Source organism: Oryctolagus cuniculus, chromosome 14, assembly GCF_964237555.1.
Source record: "Oryctolagus cuniculus chromosome 14, mOryCun1.1, whole genome shotgun sequence".
In the NCBI taxonomy this organism is placed as follows: Eukaryota; Metazoa; Chordata; class Mammalia; order Lagomorpha; family Leporidae; genus Oryctolagus; species Oryctolagus cuniculus.
In genome coordinates this window covers 71710160-71732031 of record NC_091445.1, presented here as the reverse complement: position 1 = coordinate 71732031, position 21872 = coordinate 71710160, and the positions used below count along the sequence as shown (strand labels likewise).

The following is a 21872-nucleotide window of genomic DNA, read 5'->3' as shown; positions in this document are numbered from 1 at the left end:
GTACTGCACCAGAAAAGCTAATACGCCATCTCTGTTTTTGAATAGAGGTAGAAGAGGGAACCTGGCTGGAAGGTGCAGTCCTAGGGAGATGAAAGTGTTTGACTGAGACAAACAGATTAAGCTTCTTCTGGGTTTTAGATCATGGAAAAGTAGAGGAGATTGGCAAGGAGAATGAAGTAGACAAAACCACCTGCTAGGAGATGGGGGTGAGAAGTTCAGGTCTGAAAGCGGTTGATGCTTTTTATGGCTTTCCAATCTGAGACATAATTCTTAACATGTAACTTCATTCCACATTTCCCAATTTGTGTTTTATTTATCTCCATTATTTTATTTTTGCTACATTCAACACACCTATCACATTAAATACAGGTTTACACAATGTTGGTAAGGCATGCATAATTCAAACCTGATGTTTGACCAAGACTTGTCTTCAGCATACTGTAACTTCTCATCTTAGCCTCAACCTACTGCAGCATTTTTTCAGACCCTACTATTCTACAGAAAAAAAAAAATAATACTGACAAAGGTGTCACAGCTTCCTAGTTGATGAATTCAGGAGACTTTATCTCCTAGGCTTGCAGTATATAATACAACTGACTGCTGTTTTTCTCAAAGCTGTAGAAGGTACTTTTACAAGCTTGTGGAAGGACCGGCACTGTGCCATAATGGGTTAAACCACTGCCTGCAGGGCTGGCAGCCCATACAGGGGCTGGTTCAAGCTCCACTTCCAATCCAGCTCTCTGCTAATGTGTCTTGGCAAGCAGTGAGGGATGGTCCAAGTGCTTTGGCCCCTGCATCCATGTGGGAGATACAGAAGAAGCACCTTGGCCGGCGCCGTGGTGCAGTAGCTTAATCCTCCGCCTGTGGCGCTGGCATTCCATATGGGTGCCGGTTCAAGACAGGGCTGCTCCACTTCCAATCCAGCTCTCTGCAATGGCCTGGGAGAGCAGTAGAAGATGGCTCAAGTCCTTGGGCCTCTACACCCGCATGGGAGACCAGGAAGAAGCGTTTGGCTCCTGACTTCGGATCGGCGCAGTTCTGGCCGTTGAGGCCATTTGGAGAGTGAACCAACAGATGGAAGACCTTTCTCTCTGCCTCTCCCTCTCACTATCTGAAACTCTACCTCTCAAATAAAATAAATAAAATCTTAAAAAAAAAAAAAAAAGCAGCACCTAGATTCTGGGCTTCAGCTTGGCCCAACCCCGGCTGTTGTGGACATTTGGGGAGTGAACCAGTGGATAAAAGATCTCTCTCTGTGTCTCTCCTGCTCTGTCTCTGTAACTCTGTCTTCCAAATAAATAAAATAAATCTTTTTAAAAAACGGTTTATGAAAAATGAAATTAAAAGTTAATTTTAGTGCAATTTTTTGAAATCCAGGCAATTTTTCATAATACATATTTTCCATGAGCTTTATAGAGACGTCTCATATTATTTCTTCATTTCCTAGTTAGCTCTTTGATTATCAATTATTAGTATTTTTCACTGCATTCTTTTCCTTGGTCTCATTTCAATGATGGATTTACACGATTCACTTCTCATTTTTCTCTCTTTTTCTGATATGTACTCTCACTTATTTCAGATTCTCTCAAGTTTTATTTAAAGAGGGAAAAGTCAAGTAGAAAGAGTTACCATTTGATGGTTCACCCCTGCTGGTTAAAATGTCTGCAATAGCTAGGGCTGGGCCAAGCCAAACCCAAGAGTCAGGAACTCAATTTGGGTCTCTCATAAAGCTCTCAGTCCCTTGAGCCATCACTGCTGCCCCTCAGGGTCTACATGAACAGGAATCTAGAGTCAGGAGCCAGAGATGCATATCAAATCCACGTACTCTGAAAGGAAACACAGTTCTCTCAACCTCCCCAAATTTTAACTATCGCTCTATGCTAAAAAGAAAGTTCACATTCCTAGAACAGTATCCCCAATGCTTACATCTTTCTATAACTATAAATATCCACGAGACATCACAGTTATGGTTTGGTAAAAGCTCAATTTCTGACACTAGGGAGGCTCCTTTTTCCTCTATCCTTATTTTACTTTAACTAATACCCCCTTCTAACTAACTACACACGTATGTCATCATTCTCTTTGTTTTTATTTATTTATTTGAAGGGCAGAGTTACAGAGAGGCAGAGTGAAAGAGAGAGAGAGAGAGAGAGAGAAAGAGAGAGAGAGAGAGGTCTTCCATCTGCTGGTTCTCTCCCCAAATGGCCACAAAGGCCATTGCTGCACCAATCCAAAGCCATGAGCCAGGAACTTCCTCTGGGTCTCCCACATGGGTGCAGGGGCCCAAGAACTTAGACCATCTTCCACTGCTTTCCCAGGCCAGAGCAGAGACCTGGATTGGAAGTGGAGCAGCCAGGACTCGAACCAGTGCCCATATGGAATTCTGGCATTGCAGGCAGTGGCTTTACCTGCTATGCCACAGGGCTGGCCCCATGTCATCATTCTTGGTACGTCCTTGTGCCTAAGTCTAGTTAGTCATTATCAAGTTCTCTTGCTTCCATTTTCTTGATTATTTCCAAGTTGTGTCTCTTCTTGTTATCATTGCCTTTGTTCAGTCTTTCATTCCCTTTCATATTAATGAGTGATTTTTAAGCTGCAGGCTACATATAACTATTAGTTTCTTATTTATTTATTTTAAAGATTTATTTTATTTATTTGAAAGAGTTAGAGAGAGAGGTAGAGACAGAGAGTGAGGTCTTCCATCCGCTGGTTCACTCCCCAGATGGCTGCAATGGCTGGAGTTGTGCCGATCTGAAGCCAGGAGCCAGGCTCCAAGCCTCCCACGTGGGTGCAGGGGCCCAAGGACTTGGGCCATCTTCTACTGCTATTCCAGGCCATACAAGAGAGCTGGATTGAAAGAGGAGCAGCTGGGACTCGAACCAGCACCCATATGGGATGCCTGCGCTTCAGGCCAGGGCATTAACCCGCTGCACCACAGCACCAGACCCAACTATCGGTTTTTGAAATTGATTTAGGTTGCCCAAACTAGCAGTTTTATGATATTAGAATAGGGAATTCTGATGTCACTACAGTTGGAAAGTATTATCTTTTTTCCAAAGTCACAATGTCAAACATTTATCTTTGTGGTGAGTAAAACTACCACTAATGGAAAAACTAGACTACTGGAACAACATAACTGATCTCTCTGTCTTTCCTGTTATGGGAACTGTTCATGACCTTGATAAGGTTATATTAAAAAAAATGACCTCTGGCTGGCACCACGGCTCACTAGGTTAATCCTCCGCCTGTGGCTCCGGCACACATGGGTTCTAGTCCCGGTTGGGACACCAGGTTCTAGTCCCGGTTGGGGCGCCGAATTCTGTCCAGGTTGCTCCTCTTCCAGTCCAGCTTTCTGCTGTGGCCTGGGAGTGCAGTGGGGGATGGCCCAGGTGCTTGGGCACTGTACCCGCATGGAAGACCAGGAGGAAGCACCTGGCTCCTGGCTTCGGATCGGCGCAGCGTGCTGGCCACAACACGCTGGCCGTGGCAGCCACTTGGGGGGTGAACCAATGGAAAAAGGAAGACCTTTCTCTCTGTCTCTCACTGTCTGACTCTGCCTGTCAAAAAAAAATTTTTTTTAATTGACCTCTACCTTACTTATTGAACAAAATTCAATGTTACCAGCTATTCCATAATCCACACTCAAACTTCTTCTCTAATCATGTCATATTATCCTCTCACAGCCACAACACACTTCTCCCCTCCCCTCTCCTCCCCTCCCTTCCCTTTCCCTCTCCTCTCCTCTCCTCTCCTCTCCTCTCCTCTCCTCTCCTCTCCTCTCCTTTCCAAGAGATTGATTTATTTACTTGAAAGGCAGTCACAAGGAGAGAGGGAGAGACAGAAAGAGAGAGAATCTACCATTTGCTGGTTTACTCCCCAAATGGCTGCAATGGCTGGGGCTGGACTGGGCCAAAACTAGGAACCAGGAACTTCTTCCAGGTCTCCCACATGGGCACAGAGGCCGAGGCCCAAGCAGTTGGGCCATTGTTCACTGCTTTCCCAGGTACATTAGTAGGGAGTGAATCAGAAGTAGTGTAGCTAGGACACTAACAGTGCACATATAGGATGCCATCGTCACAGGCATCCGCTTATCCTCTCTGCCACAACATTGGCCCCTACTTTCAACTAAGTGGAAAGGTTCCTTCTCCTCAAGCATTACATGTTCAGAGACACTTAACAAGATTACAAATTAACAGAGAAGAGATGCACATTCGTTGAAATAACTATAGTAATTTGAGACGGAAAAAGCACAGGGTAGGCAGAGAGAGCAGAAGTGAGAATGAAAGCGTGAGTACCAGAGACCGAGAACTCAGAAGTCAGAAATTCCTAAAGAAAAATGTGTATTTTCCCGTTGTCTATGACACACAAGAAAGCCCAACAGTTCTGGGTTGAAGGACAAAATTGGTCAAAGGAATTCAAGTGCTTTTAGCTATGAAGCATATATAATAATAAAAAACCAAACCACTATTTGCCCAACTAGCAAGGTTCAGAGTGATGAGTTGCTGATGGCATTGGAATATTTGTTGTAATGGGTTATACAGAATATTTTGCAGCCACTTCTCAGGATTTCAAACACTAGGTCGCTAAGGTAACAGTAAAGCTAATTTATGTCCAGAAAGCAACAACAAAAAAGGAAATAAAAGAAACAATTTCAACAGGGAGATGAAAATGATACATTTGATTGGGGATTTTAGTAGAAGGAAAAGTGAAAATATCTGAAAGGAGACAAAAATAATATATTCCTAGGAGTAAAAAAGATGACTAAGACTTTAATGAAAACTAAATCAATCTGTTTTAAAATACTTAAGGAAAAAATAAGACGAATGAATTCAGCGGTCTTCAAAGTCTCTTAGATATGTTAGAAATTTGCATGATAAAGATTTTCAAGGCAGTGACAACCTTTATTCTCAAATAGATATAGCATCTTCTACAAGAGTTTTAACATTGGCACATGTAAATTTGCTTCTGTCTCACCTAATTCTGGAATCCCCAAAATATGGCATCACCAGCAATATAGAAGAGAAATTTATTGTGAACTGATGAAATACACCTCTTATCCAAAGTTCCTGTAAGACAGCCAATGCTGTAAGTACACTGTCTACTTCAGGGTGCATGTCTAATTTCCTCATTAACTTGGACCATTCGGTGTTTTGTCATTGCTTTCATTCAATATATATGAAGTCGTTCTGTACAAGCCATTATTTGAGAATCTCATACACAGACAGAAAGAGAAGACAGCATCATACAAATAACTGTAGGACACAGCAGCCTGAGAGGAATAAAGGCAGGGCGAGTAAAGTCCTGAGCAAAGACAGATGCCATTTCTGACTGGGACGGGAGGGAAGTGTATGGATTAGCCCTGGAGAACAAACTAAAGGCCTTGCTGGTGAGAAAGCCGATCATCTGCCTTGCCTGAGCAAAGGTACAAGCATCAGGAATAGGATTCCAGGTTGTTTTCAGCAACAGCCTGCACATGTTTCACTTGAACAGCAGACTGTACTGGTAAATGAAGTAGGGCAGAACAGGTCTAAGCTGGGGCCAGCATTGTGATGGAGTGGCTGGGGCCATCATCTGCGATGCCGGCATCCCATATGGATACCACTTCACGTCCTAGCTGTTCCACTTCTGATCCAGCTCCCTGATAATAGCCTGGGGAAAGCAGCAGAAGATGGCCCAAGTGCTTGGGCCCTGCACCCATTTGGGAGACCCAGATGAAACCTCTGGCTCCTGAATTCAGCCTGGCCCAACCCTAGCCATTGTGATCACCTGGAGAATGAAGCAGCCGATAGATGATCTCTCTGTCTCTCCTTCTGTCTCTGTGACTCTGTCTTCAAATAAATAAATAAATCTTAAAAAACAAAATAGGCAAGTCTTCTTCCCTTGTCTTTTTCTATTCTACATTACTACCCTAAAAAGCACGGGCTCTATGTTGTAGAGTACCATGTGTAACTATCAGCCCAAATGGGCAATAAACCACCAAAATACCACTTCAGGAAAATTAATGCAGTATAAATAGTATGGCTTTAAAACTTTATATTCATGAAAAGGTAGGCTATACACCAAAAGATTAAGTACAATTAATGCCAAATGTGGACAGTATGGGCAGTTTTAGCTTTTCTTGATTATGTTCAATTTCTGAATCTTCAAGAGGGATCACTAATAAAATACTGGTAATGAATCTGCATCACACAAAATAGGTTGAGAGTGATGAAGAACACTAGAAAACTCTGATATATACTCTGGGGCAGAGAATGATATACTTATGGAATAAAGGTGTTAATGGCAGAAAACTGTGGGAAGATAAATGTGTGGACTTAGGACTATCATGAGCAAACAAACAGAAACCAAAGGCCACAGCTGAAGTTCAAGTCTCTTCAACATACAAAACTACTGTACAGATTGGAAAAGTTGAGAAACCAGCGAAGGGACTACAACAATGGGCTCCACTTTTTTTTTTTTTTTTTTTTGACAGGCAGAGTGGACAGTGAGAGAGAGAGAGAGACAGAGAGAAAGGTCTTCCTTTGCCGTTGGTTCACCCTCCAATGGTCGCTGCGGCCAGCGCGCTGTGACCAGCGCACCGCGCTGATCTGATGGCAGGAGCCAGGTACTTATCCTGGTCTCCCATGCGGGTGCAGGGCCCAAGTACTTAGGCCATCCTCCACTGCACTCCCTGGCCACAGCAGAGAGCTGGCCTGGAAGAGAGGCAACCGGGACAGAATCCAGCGCCCGGACCGGGACTAGAACCCGGTGTGCCGGCGCCGCAAGGTGGAGGATTATGGGCTCCACTCTTATGTGCAGACTTTAAGGTATTAGAATGTGTCTGAGCAGAAATACTCATCAAGTATTCATAATGTGAACATTTCCTTTATTCTGACTCACCTGCCAAGCACTGTGCTTGGGATACAAAGCCAAACAAGTCCTATGGTCAGTGACTGCCAGAAGTATCCAGAGGCCGGCGCCGCGGCTCAACAGGCTAATCCTCCGCCTAGCGGCACCGGCACACTGGGTTCTAGTCCCGGTTGGGACGCCGGATTCTGTCCCGGTTGCCCCTCTTCCAGGCCAGCTCTCTGCTGTGGCCAGGGAGTGCAGTGGAGGATGGCCCAAGTGCTTGGGCCCTGCACCACCTGGCTCCTGCCATCGGATCAGCGCGGTGCGCCGGCCGCGGTGGCCATTGGAGGGTGAACCAACGGCAAAAGGAAGACCTTTCTCTCTGTCTCTGTCTCTCTCACTGTCCACTCTGCCTGTCAAAAAAATAAAATAAATAAAAAAATAAAAAAAAAGAAGTATATAGAGCAATGGAGAAGACCATGCAAGCACATGGAGTAACCCAACGATAAAAACAGGTGCAGGGCATTGCAATCAACCATGGAGAAGCACAGTGAGGTCAAGGGAAGCTTCTGGGTGCAGGGAAAGTATGTGTTCAAAGAGGAACGGAATTAGACAGGTAGGTATGAGGGGTAGGAATGAAAGACAGAACCCATAAAAAAGCTAAGTGTGTGAAAATCACAGTGTCCAATTCAGGTTGTGAATGGTAACATCCTGAGGTGAGAAATGAATGGTGGGCCACGAGGCTGGGAACTGGATCACCCTGACCTCCTAAGGGAGTGATACTGACAAAAGAGCCCAGGGCTGAGAAGTCAGTTCACAGCCGCTGGGCCTTTATCTTATAGGCAGTAAGCAGGTGGTGAAGACTGTTAAGATTTGGGTTGGAATTTGATTTATTATAGCCTGGGAATAAAGCAAAGTTCTCTGATCCTATTAGATCTTATTCTAATGTCACATTGAAATGCCTTCACTGGGAAGGGCCTGCATTATTCTACCCTCTAACTTTAAAAATTAGTTGTTTTCTGATGATGAAACCAATTGAATATTGTTTATCTTTCATCAAATCATGATTAAAGATTTATCTCTTTAATGATTATTATATAGTTCTGATCCTACAAATCCTTCCTCCTTTTTTCCCCCAAGAAACCTTTATTTGAGAAATATAGACTTCATGCATTTCATAAGTACAACCTTAGGAATATAGTGATTCGTCCCACAAGTACCCACCCTGTCATCCACACTTCCACCCCTCTTCCTCCTCCCTCTCCGATTCCCAGTTCTAGTATCTACTAAGATCTATTTTCAATTAACTTCATACACAGAAGACCAACTCTATACTAAGTGAAGAGTTCAACAATTCGCAAAAAATTAACACTCTTATGTATGACGTCAACGATCACTCGAGGTTCTTGATAGGAGCTGCCTAGGCTATGGAAGCCTTTTGAATCCACAAACTCCTTTAATGTTTAGAAAAGGCCATAAGCAAAGTGGAAGATCTCGCCTCCCTTCAGAGAAAAATACATCCTTCTTTGATGACCGCTTCTTTCCACTGGGGTACTTGCTTTAGTCTCTGAAACTCAGTGGGCTTTGGCCCAGCCCAGACCTGGAGAGTGAATCAGTGGATTGAATCAATCAAAATCCCTCTCTCTCTCTCTCTCTCCTCTCCCTCTCTTTGTCTCTCTTCCTTTCAAATAAAATGAAAATAAATTTAAAATATTTTAAGTGCTAAAAAATAAAAATTTCTTGCTTTCAATTTATTCTGAGAAACCAGTCTACTTCCTAAAATTGTATCCTTAATTTTTCTCTTATTCTGTGTGTTTACTTGTTGGAAAGAATGTAATTAGGATGCTAAATAACTGTTATTATCTCAACGCTGGAAATCAGACTAGTATGGAAGTTATTTTAATTTTTAATATGGATAAAAAAGAAAACCATATTAATTCATATCCTAGTCATCAGGCAAAGCCTCTAACAACAGGGATGATGTAATCTTAAGAAAGTTAAAGTTAAAATAAAAACAGAAATTGAATTTTTGTCTGATCACTCACTTCATTCTCATCAATGTATTCCCTACCTAGATGCTACCACTCATTAGGGAGGCACACAAGGAGAATTCTGTGATTCTATCTCTTATACAGCAAAAAACTCATGGCTGTAATTTGAGTGTACATTAATCAGTGAATAGTTTCTCTCCTTTGATGTGTTTTGAATTTGATCAGTTTTCCTTAATGAATCTCGGCTCTCCTGAGGGTGCAGAGAAAAAAGAAGAAACCTCATTTGTGTGTATAAAGCAATGGAAATTATTATCTTAATACAATTTTTCCTTTGTATTATTTGGGAAAAATCTGAGTATAATGAAAGTATTTTCTCTTATTTTTTCATGTAGTTTTTCATCAACTCTTTTCTTGTAGGAGAATTTTCTGTATAACACAAAACAAAAACAAAAAACTTTAAAAGAACAGAAAATCAGTTTTTCATAATACAGACATCCTTTTCTCTAGTAACTATCCCTGGTCTGCAATACAGGTGTATATCACCACAGGTGCATTTTACATATAACGTGAAATTTCAAGTGAAATAACATGAGAAGTGGAATCATTTACTTAACTATCTCAGGCTGTATACTTAGTTCACAACATTTGAATTTTGCCAAGATTCACTGATTAGATGACAGGCTAAGGAAAATACTTTGGAGTTACTTTTCCATCAAGATCTCAAGGTCATTCAATGAAATAACTTTGCAATTAGAGGTTTCCCTTTGGAAGGCCAAGCTTTTTAACAGTTAATAGAAGATAAGACGGTAAAAAAAAAGGGGGGGGGGATATTTAATGATTCCTTCAGCACTACATTGTGCTAAATTAATCCTCATGCAGGACTGTGAACAGGATGTGCAAACAGCTTCCCTGGGAGCGTCCAGATTCTCTTCCCTCTCTGCCTTCACTCTGCCCGAGGAGGCTGACCTGCTTCAGCTTGTCAGTTTGCTTCCTTGCCCTCTGGCATCTGGGAGCATTTTGCCAATGAGGAATCCCAGCTGGACTGCTTCCTCTTTTATCCCATGGGACCAGAGGACACAGAACAGCCCAGATGCTACCAGAACCAAGTTACCACACTAGACCTGTGGTTCCCTTAAAACCATATCCTTGCATATAATCTAGTGGGAGATGATATAAATTATTATATTTTCATGGCCATTTGTTTCCTGTTGTATTCTGACTGATACTTAGAGAGAAATTATACACCTTGGCTAAAGTCAACTTATTGGTTACTACTGAGTCAGGATTCAAGGTGCATGATCAAAAGTGGGGTTCTATAAATTTTACTCATTGCTGAAACTGATAGCACATTAAATGTATATCGTTAGAAAAACAGTGTTCAGGGGCTGGCATTGTGGAGTAGCAGGTAAAGCCACCGCCTGCAATAAATGCTAGCATCCCTCATGGGTGCTGGTTTGTGTCCTGACTGCTCCACTTCGGATCCAGCTCCCTGCTGATGGCCTGGGAAAAGCAGCAGAAGTGATCAAAAAATAATGTGGTCACCACTAACTCATTTGTGGAGAAGACAGTGATATACAAATTTGAGCATTTATACTTACACAAAAAAGAATCGTGTGCAGACATGATCAGTATTTGGGACAACCCATATCTCTCCATGCTTGTGCAGGTCAGGTGAGGTGATCACTGTATAAGTCAAGATAAAATTAAAAAAACAATGAAAAGAAATCCCAGTCCTTTCCAAGCAATTGTACCCCTTCTCTTGAAAGCTAAATCTACAAAATGCACAAATGAACATATGAAAAACATTTAACCTTATTAGCTATCCAGAAAATCATGAATAAAAGCCATGAAAAGTCATGGACCACTTTTTTGCCTGAATAACAACTGGAAGGAATAGTATTAGTTAGGAAATCACTTGAGTATTATCAAGAGCAAATAGATCCTAACTTGAGGACAGCAATTTAGCATCCTACATAACTGTCAAGTGTTGGAAGTTTAAAAAATGTTTGACATTGGCTATTGAAACTTCTTATAACAGAAGAATCAAAAAATGAATTTTTAGCCAAAATCAAATTTTAAGGCAAGAACAAAGTGTGCATGATCAGGCAAATCACCTATCAATTTTTCTGTCCTAAGTTCAGAATGGAGGGTAACATCTTTGGAAAAAGAAAAGATATCTATTGAAGTACCTTCTTACTGTTTGGTTCTCTTTCAAATATTTCAATATCCAAATACTACATTTAGAAGAAGATAGCACCTTAACAAAAGAGGTAAGCACTAGCTGATCAGAAAGATGTAATTTAATGTTCTGAACTATCTGCCAGGAATAAAACACAAAATACCAATTTGGTGAACTGGTTTTAAACTTCGTGATCTTTATTATGCTTGTTTTCCATTTGTGCCGTTCAAGATGGGAAGAAGGAAAAATGTTTTCATGATTCTACCACAAGTGCTCTATAGGAATATGCAGATTCTTAAATGCAGACAAGATGGAGAGGAAACACTATGAGGTTTGCAAAGCTTTCAACTTACCTTCACATAAGGCTATGCACTTTAAGTTACGGCTTTGCAAGAACTGGGACTGCTGTCCTTTTTTCTGTGACTAAATTCCAAAAGAATTTAAAAGTTAGAGTCAAAGTGGGGCAGTAATTCTAGTGAAAAAATTGCTTATCATTAAAAAAGAAGCCTCTATGATGGTTCAAGAAAAAAAGCCTAACAAAACTAGCAATCAATATTCTTGCACTCTCTTAACATCAAGTTTTCTGCAGTATCAATTTCTGTACATAATGATTATTTGAATTACTCTCAAGTGAACTAAAAATGCTAAATTATAGCTCACAGTCTTACATCATAGAATTAAAATTCAAAGTTATTATTATTATTATTGGAAGACTGATCTCTTCATTTCAATGTAAACAAAATTAAATGGGCACGACGTTTTCAAAAATTAAAATCAATTATTCCAGACTATCTAACTATCCAAAATCAACCCACTTTTATAGCATTATTTACTAAGCTACAGGGTTTCAGAAACACCTCACAAAGTAAATCTGGAGTAAATCTTTAATTTGTGTTGTTAGTTATTAAATTTATATATTTTTAAAAGTCACATTATTTATCAGATTGATTTCTGATTTGCCTGGAATATGCTCGTTTTCTCTGAAACATGAGATGTCTGCTCACTCTTCTCTCTACCTGGATCCGCTTTTCTCCCGGCAAGTCGAGCACATGGTGCAAGCGTTCACCATCCAGAGGTCTTGAGTCAAGATCCCCTTCTCAGAGGATCCTTTCCTAACCACAATCATCCCAGTACCCTCATCCACCCTACAGCATTAAACATCCCTTTTCCCTGATTTATTTTTCCATAATATTTGCCATCATCTAGAAATATACCTAAAAAATATTTAATTTGCCCATATCCCCTCCACAGAATCTATGATCCAAAAGAACTGCAATATTTGTTTTTTTTTCTGCTGTACCCAATGCCAATAAGAGTCTCTAGTATTACAGTATGAGATCAAGAAATATCAGTTTAATAATTATTTTAGAGATGCAATTTGGGGTGAGTTTTATTCCTTTATTAGTAATGGCCACTTAAAAATTTATTGCAGAGTTTAACAGCCTGAGAGTTTATCAAAGTCCCGCTGGCTAATGAGACCACAGTTCACTAATTCGACACAGTCATTTGAACTGCTACAATACCTGTGATGCGCTGCTGCTTTTACTGCTTGAAGCTGGCTCATCCTTGGCTGACACCTTCTGCTTCTTGTTCATCCCTGACAACATCAGCAAAACAACAATTTAGGGACCAGGGTGTATGGTGCAACTTAAAGTACAATCCATTCTACAGAAGGAAGTTCGACTTTAGTAAAAGGTTTGACGGTACTGGATCACAGTGGACTCCCAAAGGAGCATCTCTCCTGCCTTCTTTACCTACAGTGGGAGCTCAGCAGGCTTCGGAAGACCTAAGTGGGTTAGGAAGTTGAAATCTCACTTTAATTTTCTTTGTGATGAAACTAGGGATAGGAATCTTTTTGCATAAAATTAATATAACTAGAAAAATTATTCTTAAAACTTGGCTTTACAAGGCTTTTGGAACCTAACTTTCATTCTTACCAACTGGTTGACAGAAGGGTAAGGGGAAGGAGGGAATACGCCTGTTTATCAATGTGCAAGGAAGGGTTATCTAACTCCTTACAAGGCAAGCACTGTTGGAAAGGTACAGAGGTGAGTGGAGTCAGGCTGAGCAACAGGCCAGGGATTTCCAACTTGCAGCCTGTGGGGGAGGGAGGCAAAGGGTATCATATGTAGGGCGGCTTCTCTGCTTTCCAACCCTTACATTTTCAGCCTCAAAATCAGAAGCTATTTCTGTCTGTGGCCGTGACTTCTCACAATTTCTTCAGATCCAAAGCCAGCCCTTTAAGAATTCAAGGGGCATTTGGGTTGTTTATTGCAGCTCAATTCACAATAGCTAAGACCTGGAACCAACCCAAATGCCCATCAACAGCAGACTGGATAAAGAAATTATGGGACATGTACTCTATTGAATACTATACAGCAGTCAAAAACAACGAAACCCAGTCATTTGCAACAAGATGGAGGTATTTGGAAAACATCATGCTGAGTGAATTAAGCCAGTCCCAAAGGGACAAATATCACATGTTCTCCCTGATTGGCGACAACTAACTGAGCACCAAAGGGGAAACTTGTTGAAGTGAAATGGACACCGTGAGAAACAGTGACTTGATCAGCTCTTGTCCTGATGGTTGATGTACAATGTAATACTTTATCCATTTTAGTATTTTGTTTTTGTTCTAGTACCATTGGTTGAACTCTGTAATTAACAAACAATTATTCTTAGGTGTTTAAATTTTAACTGAAAAGTGATCCCTGTTAGGAATTTGTAAAACATCATGTTGAGTGAAATAAGCCAATCCCAAAGGGACAAATACCACTTGTTCTCCTTGATAGGTGACAACTAACTAAGCACCAAAAAGGAAACCTGTTAAAGTGAAATGAACACTATGAGAAACAGTGACTTGATCAGCCCTCACCCTGACTGTTGATGAGCAGCTTAATATGTTATCCCTCTTAGTATTTTTTTGTTTGTTCTACTTAATACTTTTGGTTGAATACTGTAATCAATACACAATTCCTCTTAAGTGCTGAAACTTAACTGAAAAGTGATCGCTGTTAAATATAAGAGTGGGAAGAAGAGAGGGAAGATGTGCAATTCGGGACATGCTCAAGCTGACTTGCCTCAAACGGTGGAGTTAGAAACATACCAGGGGATTCGAATTCAATCCCATCGAGGTGGCATGTACCAATGCCATCTCACTAGTCCAAGTGATAATTTCTGTTCACAATTGATCGTAATGATAGGACTAAGAACCAAAGGGATCACATAAACAAGAATAGTGTCTGCAAATACTAGCTGATAGAATCAAAAAGGGAGAGAATGATCCAACATGGGAAGTGAGATACTCAGCAGACTCATAGAATGGCAAATGTCCTAACAGCACTCTGGCCTCAGAATCAGCCCTAAAGGCATTCCGATCTGGCTGAAATGCCCATGAGAGTATTTCAGGCATGGAAAGCCAAGACACTCTGGGGAAAAAAAAAAAAAAAAACCTAAATGAAAGATCTCCACGAGTGAGATCCCAATGGAAAGAACGGGTCATCAAAGAAGGAGGTACCTTTCTCTGAAGGGAGGAGAGAACTTCCACTTTGACCATGGCCTTGTCTAAACATGATCAGAGTCGGTGAACTCAGGGGGCTTCCATAGCCTTGGCAGCTCATGACAAGAGCCTAGGGTGATTACTGAGGCCATAAAACAAGAGTGTCAATTTGTTAAGTCAACAACAGGAGTCACTGTGCACTTACTCCTCATGTAGGATCTTTGTCCTTAGTGTGCTGTACATTGAGATTTAATGCTATAACTAGTACTCAAACAGTATTTTTCACTTTATGTTTCTGTGTGGGAGCAAACTTGAAATTTTTACTTAATGTACGCTAAACTGATCTTCTGTATATAAAGAGAAATGAAAATGAATCTAGATGTGAATGGAAGGGGAGAGGGAGTGGGAAAGGGGAGGGTTGCGGGTGGGAGGGACGTTATGGGGGGGAAGCCATTGTAATCCATATTCTGTACTTTGGAAATTTATATTCATTAAATAAAAGTTAAAAAAAAGAATGCAATGAAAGCTATGGACTCTCTCTCATATAAATGCACAAACACAAAATTTTACATCCATTCACACAGTTTGTAACTCCCCACAATCCTTTCTATGAGTCCATCTAAGAGTCTACACAACCAGTAGAAGAGGAAGAAAATCACAGTACTTGATGATTTGTGCATTTTTCTCCTTATCCACACTGAGGATCTATTTAAAGTGACTTTTTAATAATTTATTTTGTGCCATTTTTGTAAGACTTATAGTCTGATTTTAATTGTTTTCTCCTTTGTACTATGTTATTTTTTTTATTTGACAGGTAGTGTTATAGACAGTGAGAGAGAGAGAGAAAGGTCTTCCTTCCATTGGTTCACCCCCCTCCCCAAATGGCCGCTACGGCTGGAGCTACGCCAATCTGAAGCCAGGAGCCAGGCGCTTCTTCCTGGTCTCCCACACGGGTGCAGGGGCCCAAGCACTTGGGTCATCCTCCACAGAGGAGAGCTGGACAGGAAGAGGAGCAACGGGGACTAGAACCTGGCACCCTTATGGGATGCCAGTGCTACAGGCGGAGGATTAACCAAGTGAGCCATGGCACTGGCCCTTGTACTATTTTATTTTATTTCTTATCTTTGCACTTTTTGGTATTTATTTTCTACTGATATTTTGGACTACTGGTATTTTCAAAAATCATGGCAACTATATTTTTCAACCCATATGCACTGCAATAATGTGACCTGTCTCTATTTCATTAGGAGATGAAGTTTTTTAACTCTCTAATTATTCAATATGGAAAGACTCATGTCTGTTTTGACCAGTGATCCTTGCAGGAGATGGCATCATGTGACTTCTGAATCTGGGTCAAAAATTGTCATACCAAATCCATCTGATGCTCTTAGCGCACTGGAAAGATTCAGGTAAGAAATCCAACAATCCTGGGTTCAGCACATTGGACAGGGCACACACAGGGGCCTGGAGTGATTAGTTCATTTCCACCAAGTGACCTTGCCTATGAATTAGGATATCTAGCACTTGCTAGTGCAGCCCTGCTGCCAACCTAGTTTCTCTGCATGGGCACTTTGAGGGGCAAAAGAACCACCTACTCAGCTCCTATCTCAGATTCCACACCCAAAGGATCTATGTGCATACCAGAGTTGTTGTTTCTTCTTAAGGTTGAGGTGATTGGTTACACGGCAGCAATTCAATTATCATCAGGATATATGCTCTTATAATTTCTCATTATGTATTTTCTATCTAGCTTTTCTTCTTTGTAAACTATTAAACTTTTAATTTTTAAAAAAGTCACTCTCCATCAGCATTTTAATGCAGTTCTGTCATCATTATTATTTTCTTTTGGCAACATGCCAATTTTACTCTCCCATCACTGAAAAACAACTAGCTATGGTTGAAAGAGCATGAACACTGCCAAACAATTTAAGACTGGTAGGTATGCTTGAGGTTCACCTATCATTAGATGTTTCAAAGTGTTCTGTTTTATACATGAGGATGTAAGACTTATCATTTGGGCACCATGTACACAGTATCCCCTGAAATTGTATAATGTTATCATATATATATAACCACATGCATACACTCAGACACACACACATACACACATGAGCACTTATGCAAAACAAATGACATATGTAGGTTTATAAATATTAAAGCATTCAAACGTGTAAAGGATGGGCTGGGACCGATGTGAAGTGGGGAAAGCCGCCAACTGCCATGCCAGCATCCCATATAGGTGCCAGTTCAAGACCTGACTGCTCCACTTCGAATGCAGCTCCCTGATAATGACCTGGGAAAGAAGCAGCAGATGGCCCAAGTGCTTGAGCGCCTGCGCCCCTTGTGGGAGACCCGGATAAAGTTCCTGGCTCTTAGCTTCAGCCTGGCCCAGCCCTGGCCATTGTAGCCATTTGGGAAGTGAACCAGCAGATGGAAGACCTCTCTCTTTGCCTCTCTCTCTCTCTCTCTCTCTCTCTGTGACCCTGACTTTCAAATAAATAATCTTTAAAAAATAAAGTATAAAGGAAAATACACTAAACCCAAGGAAATTATGGAAACTTTTCATTTTCTACTCTTGAAATTCTGTGTTTAAGACTGAATTGCTTTACAATGAGCATAAATACTCATACTTAGAACAGGTTAACTGTTAGATAAATCACAATGATCATTGCAAAACATACAAAAATTTAAAAATGCAAGAATAAATTATCACAAATTCCACCACCCAATGCTTATTACTTATCTACTTGGTGATAACCCTTATCATTCTGACCTTACCAAGGTCACCCTCAGGACATGCTTTCAATTTACTCCAAAATATTTTTCCCACCACCTCACCAAAATATTAACAAGCAGTTGTCAATAAGTTGGATGACTTAGGAATTTTCTTCTATTTCGAAGAAACAAACAAGCTCAACATTTTTTAATGGAGTGAATAAGAATCCAAAGATAAGAAGCTGACATGACATGGAATTACATAAGTTGAAATCATTGTGTATGTATTCTTTTCGATTGCCATACATAATGCTTGGCATGTACTATATTCTTAGTGCCTATTTGTGGAGGCCATAAATGTAGACATAGTGAAATAAATTAATTTTTAGTTAACAAAACATATTTCATCTCACATAACAGGAGAAGTATTATAAAATCATTCAGACATCTGAGCTTTGCTTTTGCCTCTGACATGAATCAAATGAATTTAATACAAATAGATCTAATAAACTCCAGTCACTTGATAGAACATTGTGCCTAGAGTATGTAACAATAAAAAAGAACAAAGGCCTAATAAATTTGAAGTTGGAAATGAAATACAGGATTACCTGAGTAACCAAATGATATGCTTGACATTGGACTAAGATAGATTCCACTTCCATACATTGCACCGTGGAGCTAAAATGGGAAGACACAGGGAGAGAGAGGTCAGTCAATGGTTTAAGTGTTAATATTTTACAACAGAAGGCAATTAATTTCACGTTGGAACATTAAGTCTTAGAAAAATGATAGTGTTCCTCTTCCAAGGCCTACATTGAAAATGGTACTAATATCCTTGTACTTAAAATTCACAATGAGTTGATATGTGAAAAATGATAGCTAGAAGAAAAAGGATTCTTGATAAATGTTTTCCACATTACCAGAGACAAAGAGAGTCACTTATTAGAAAGTATCCTAGTTGTTTTTAACTTAGTGAATCTAAAATTCTAAAATCAAAACTTGCTGAAATACACAATGAGGCATTTTGTTTAGAATCCAGATGCTAGTATGTAAACAGTGTCTTTCTCAGATTTTTAGTATATAGCACTAAGCTACAAGGAGTTTTGTTAACATCTCTAACCAGTCTAAGAAACTACTCAGAACCAGTGTAATTTTTTCTTACCATCTTCACGTTCTAGGCCCCTACGTCCTATTTGTATGGACTGAACACTAATGGATTACTACATTAATGGAATTTGCATTTAACTCTGTCCTCTCTAAGGCCACTGTGTTGTGACGTCCAGCACAGGTGACTGAGCTGCATATATTCGGATTTCCTTATGCTGTCAGATAAAAATTCAGCTGTGTGCATGAAGTGGGATACACAAGAGAAGGGCATAAACAAAGACGAGGAACAGACCCCTAACAACCTTCCCACAGCAAGAACTGCAATGGAGTTGAAAAGCAGGAATGGGATGGCTTTTTTGGTACTTAACCTCTGCTTTGAAAATTCCTACATAATCTTTTCTAAAAGCATTCATATTGAGGCACAGTACCCCAGAAATGCATTTTGGACTAACAGAAGGCCTTCAAAGATATTACCTTGTGCATGCTAATGTTTTCCTATTTAAGTTCAAAGTGTGATTTTTTTTATTGTGTACTTATAGAGAACTCAACTTTCTGTTTTTCATGGTGTACAGATAATTTCTGGGCATAGCTGTAGAACAATTCTGCCTGATTTATTTTCTAGAAAAATATTTAGGTCTCTAGGAAATCCTGCTGAATATTTTGAAGCTCACATGCTTCTGCCTTTGCAGGTGAAAGTGTAACACCAGGTTTGTTTACTGCACCTCAGTATTGAAGAATAACCAGCTCTTGTTAAAGCACTGAGAAAATTCACCTGCAGTCGTGTATTAGAAGCAACCACCAGACCATTCCTCAGTATGGAGTGCCAGTTTTCAATGTGTGACCCACTGAAAAAAAGGAGAGGTAGGAACAAGCAGAACCAGCAAGTCAATGTCATGTTGTCAAAGGGTAGTAAACCATGATGCCGTCTGCAAATTCTGTTTCCACGCCAAGTGACCAATAGTGGGCTAGTCAACACTAATGGCCAACTACCCAAAGAGAACATTTCCTTCCCACACATTTCTGGAACACTGCGTGGAACATGTCCCCAGGAACACTAAGCCATACTCACTGAAATGCAAAGGTGCTTCCAAAGAGTTTTTTAGCAGCTCTGAAATTGGATTCTTTGGCTGGTGGACTGCTAAGGAGAAGAAATTGATGTGGAGTGTGCATGAACTTCAATTGCTGTCATTTGAAAACAAAACAAAACAAAACAAAACAACGAAAGAATGTCAAATGTAACATACAATTGGGCTGATGACAATTTCAAATTTTACTGGTTTAAAAAGTATGTTCCTGCTTTTTAAGATTTTTATTACTGAATTCCTTAAGTATACACTAGCCATTTAACTGAGGAAACTGGAGTTTGCTAAGCAGAGAAGTTAGTGAGGTTTTAAAATGGTAAACATTATCATTATGCTATATTTGCATGTATTTATAACACTAGAAATTGACAATATTCAAATATAATTTCCCTCTTTTGTCATGGAAATAAATTACAAAGGAATTTTTTGGATTAACAGCTTGACAAAATTTCCTGATTGTTTATCTTTTACCTGGGAATATACTTATAGAGGAATACAGTACAGAATTGTATTATACATAAGAATCTCACCCTTAGAGATTTATAGACAGAAAGATGGATTTTAGATACTGTTAGGACATGATTAAAGCCAAAATCTGAGTCCATTAGCTTTCCTATTCTTTAAGATTACTAGGCAGATAAGTGTATCATGAGACAATATTTTTTCAGATATAAAAAAAAAGGGAAAGGTGCCAGTGCTGAATCTGGTAACTGAAAAGCCCATTAACTTCCTTCTGATCAACCTCTACATAATTTTTTCTATCACTTGTGTAATGACTAAATTTTCTCATATTGATGTTTTTATTTACTTTAAAGGTCAGCACAACAGCCTGAATTTGAATTTGACATCTTTGAAAGGCTTGGAGCTAGTACACAAGTGACAATTTCAAACAGAAGCATTAGATTAAAACTGGATCTATTTCAGCTCTTGGAGGAGGCTTTCTAAAAAGCACAGGGGTCAGCGAGTTCTTCCAAATAACAAGTAACCCTCCCGTTTCCATATGCATCTGGGAAGAAAACAACTTACCCTGTTAACTGGAAGTTTCACGATATGGGACCTATTACTTGAAATAACCCTGAAATTAAAATAATCCATCAGTCAAAAATATATGTCAAATATATTTGAATTTTCTCTTCTTACTTGGCAAATGATGAAAACTTATCTTTGCTATTCCATAAACTAAATTTAGTAGCAATTATTTTTAATTATATAATTTTTTGCTTGTGTTTTGAAACAATTTAAGCAGCTTATAAAACAAAAACAGTAACATTTTAATCAGAAAAAACACATTTAGTAGTGGTTCCTTAAAACCTAAGATACAGTTTCTAACAAGCACAACCTCAACTACTACAATGAACATTCCTGGATGTACTTTCAAGTAATGATAACCTAACCACAAACATCAGAAACTGATGTACACATCTGCTGTTTTTGCTCCTCTCTACCTTGCTTAAATTAAGAATGAGTTCTTAGGGCAGGTGTTGAGGTGCAGCAGGTCAAGCTACTGCTTGAGTTGCCTATAGCCCATATCAGAGTGCCTGGTTGGAGTCCTGGCTACTCAGCTTCTAACCAGGCCTCTGCTAATGTGCCCAGGAAGTCAGTAGATATTGGCCCAAGTACCCAGGACCCTGCCATCCATGTGGGAAACTTGGGTGGAGTTTTTGGCTATTGGCTTCAACCTGGCCCAGCCCTGGCTGTTGTGGGCAGTTGTGAAATAAACCAATGGATGGATGATCTCTCTCTCTCTCTCTCTGTATCCCTCTGTGTCACTCTTTCAAAAGTAAATAAATAAAAACATAAACAAATAATATTTATAAGAACTTTGTAAACTGAGTTCTTATAAGATGGTTTTTCTTTATTTGAGGATCTCTTTGTGCTGATATAAACAATGGCTTATGTATAAAATTCAACATAAATTTGGGTATCCGAAAGAATACATTCCTTGATGCTTCATTTATTTTTTTAATTTTTTGACAGGCAGAGTGGACAGTGAGAGAGAGACAGAGAGAAAGGTCTTCCTTTTTGCCGTTGGTTCACCCTCCAATGGTCGCTGCGGCCACTGCACTGCAACCGGCACACTGCGCTGATCCGAAGCCAGGAGCCAGGTGCTTCTCCTGGTCTCCCATGCGGGTGCAGGGCCCAAGCACTTGGGCCATCCTCCACTGCACTCCTGGGCCTTAGCAGAGAGCTGGCCTGGAAGAGGGGCAACCGGAACAGAATCCAGCGCCCCGACCGGGACTAGAACCCCGTGTGCCGGCGCCGCAGGCAGAGGATTAGCCATTTGAGCCACGGCGCCGGCTCCTTTATGCTTTAGACTCTCAAAATATTAAGTGGGAAAAACCCAACAACATTTGTAGATTTTCTTCTCCCTGACAGAGTAGTGAATAACAAGCTGGAAGAAACGATCATTAGCAACTGGAAGTTAACAAGCAGACTGACCCAGGGGAAAAAGAAAACAGTGAGATATTTTA

General features: G+C 40.1%; 1 protein-coding gene across 5 annotated transcripts in view; it reads right to left on the bottom strand.

Moving 5' to 3' along the window:
- The window catches only part of PARP8 (poly(ADP-ribose) polymerase family member 8), a 193342-nt gene that overhangs the window by 5822 nt on the left and 165648 nt on the right, over window positions 1–21872 (bottom strand). For all 5 annotated transcript variants that reach the window (XM_070056702.1, XM_051853484.2, XM_051853483.2 and 2 more), the window contains 7 exons: window positions 20428–20476; window positions 19389–19501; window positions 19092–19164; window positions 17821–17890; window positions 12522–12595; window positions 11352–11421; window positions 10418–10502 (listed from right to left, as the gene is read on the bottom strand). In XM_070056702.1, coding sequence (XP_069912803.1) covers window positions 10418–10502; window positions 11352–11421; window positions 12522–12595; window positions 17821–17890; window positions 19092–19164; window positions 19389–19501; window positions 20428–20476 — 534 coding nt within the window. The remainder of the gene's footprint in view (window positions 1–10417; window positions 10503–11351; window positions 11422–12521; window positions 12596–17820; window positions 17891–19091; window positions 19165–19388; window positions 19502–20427; window positions 20477–21872) is intronic.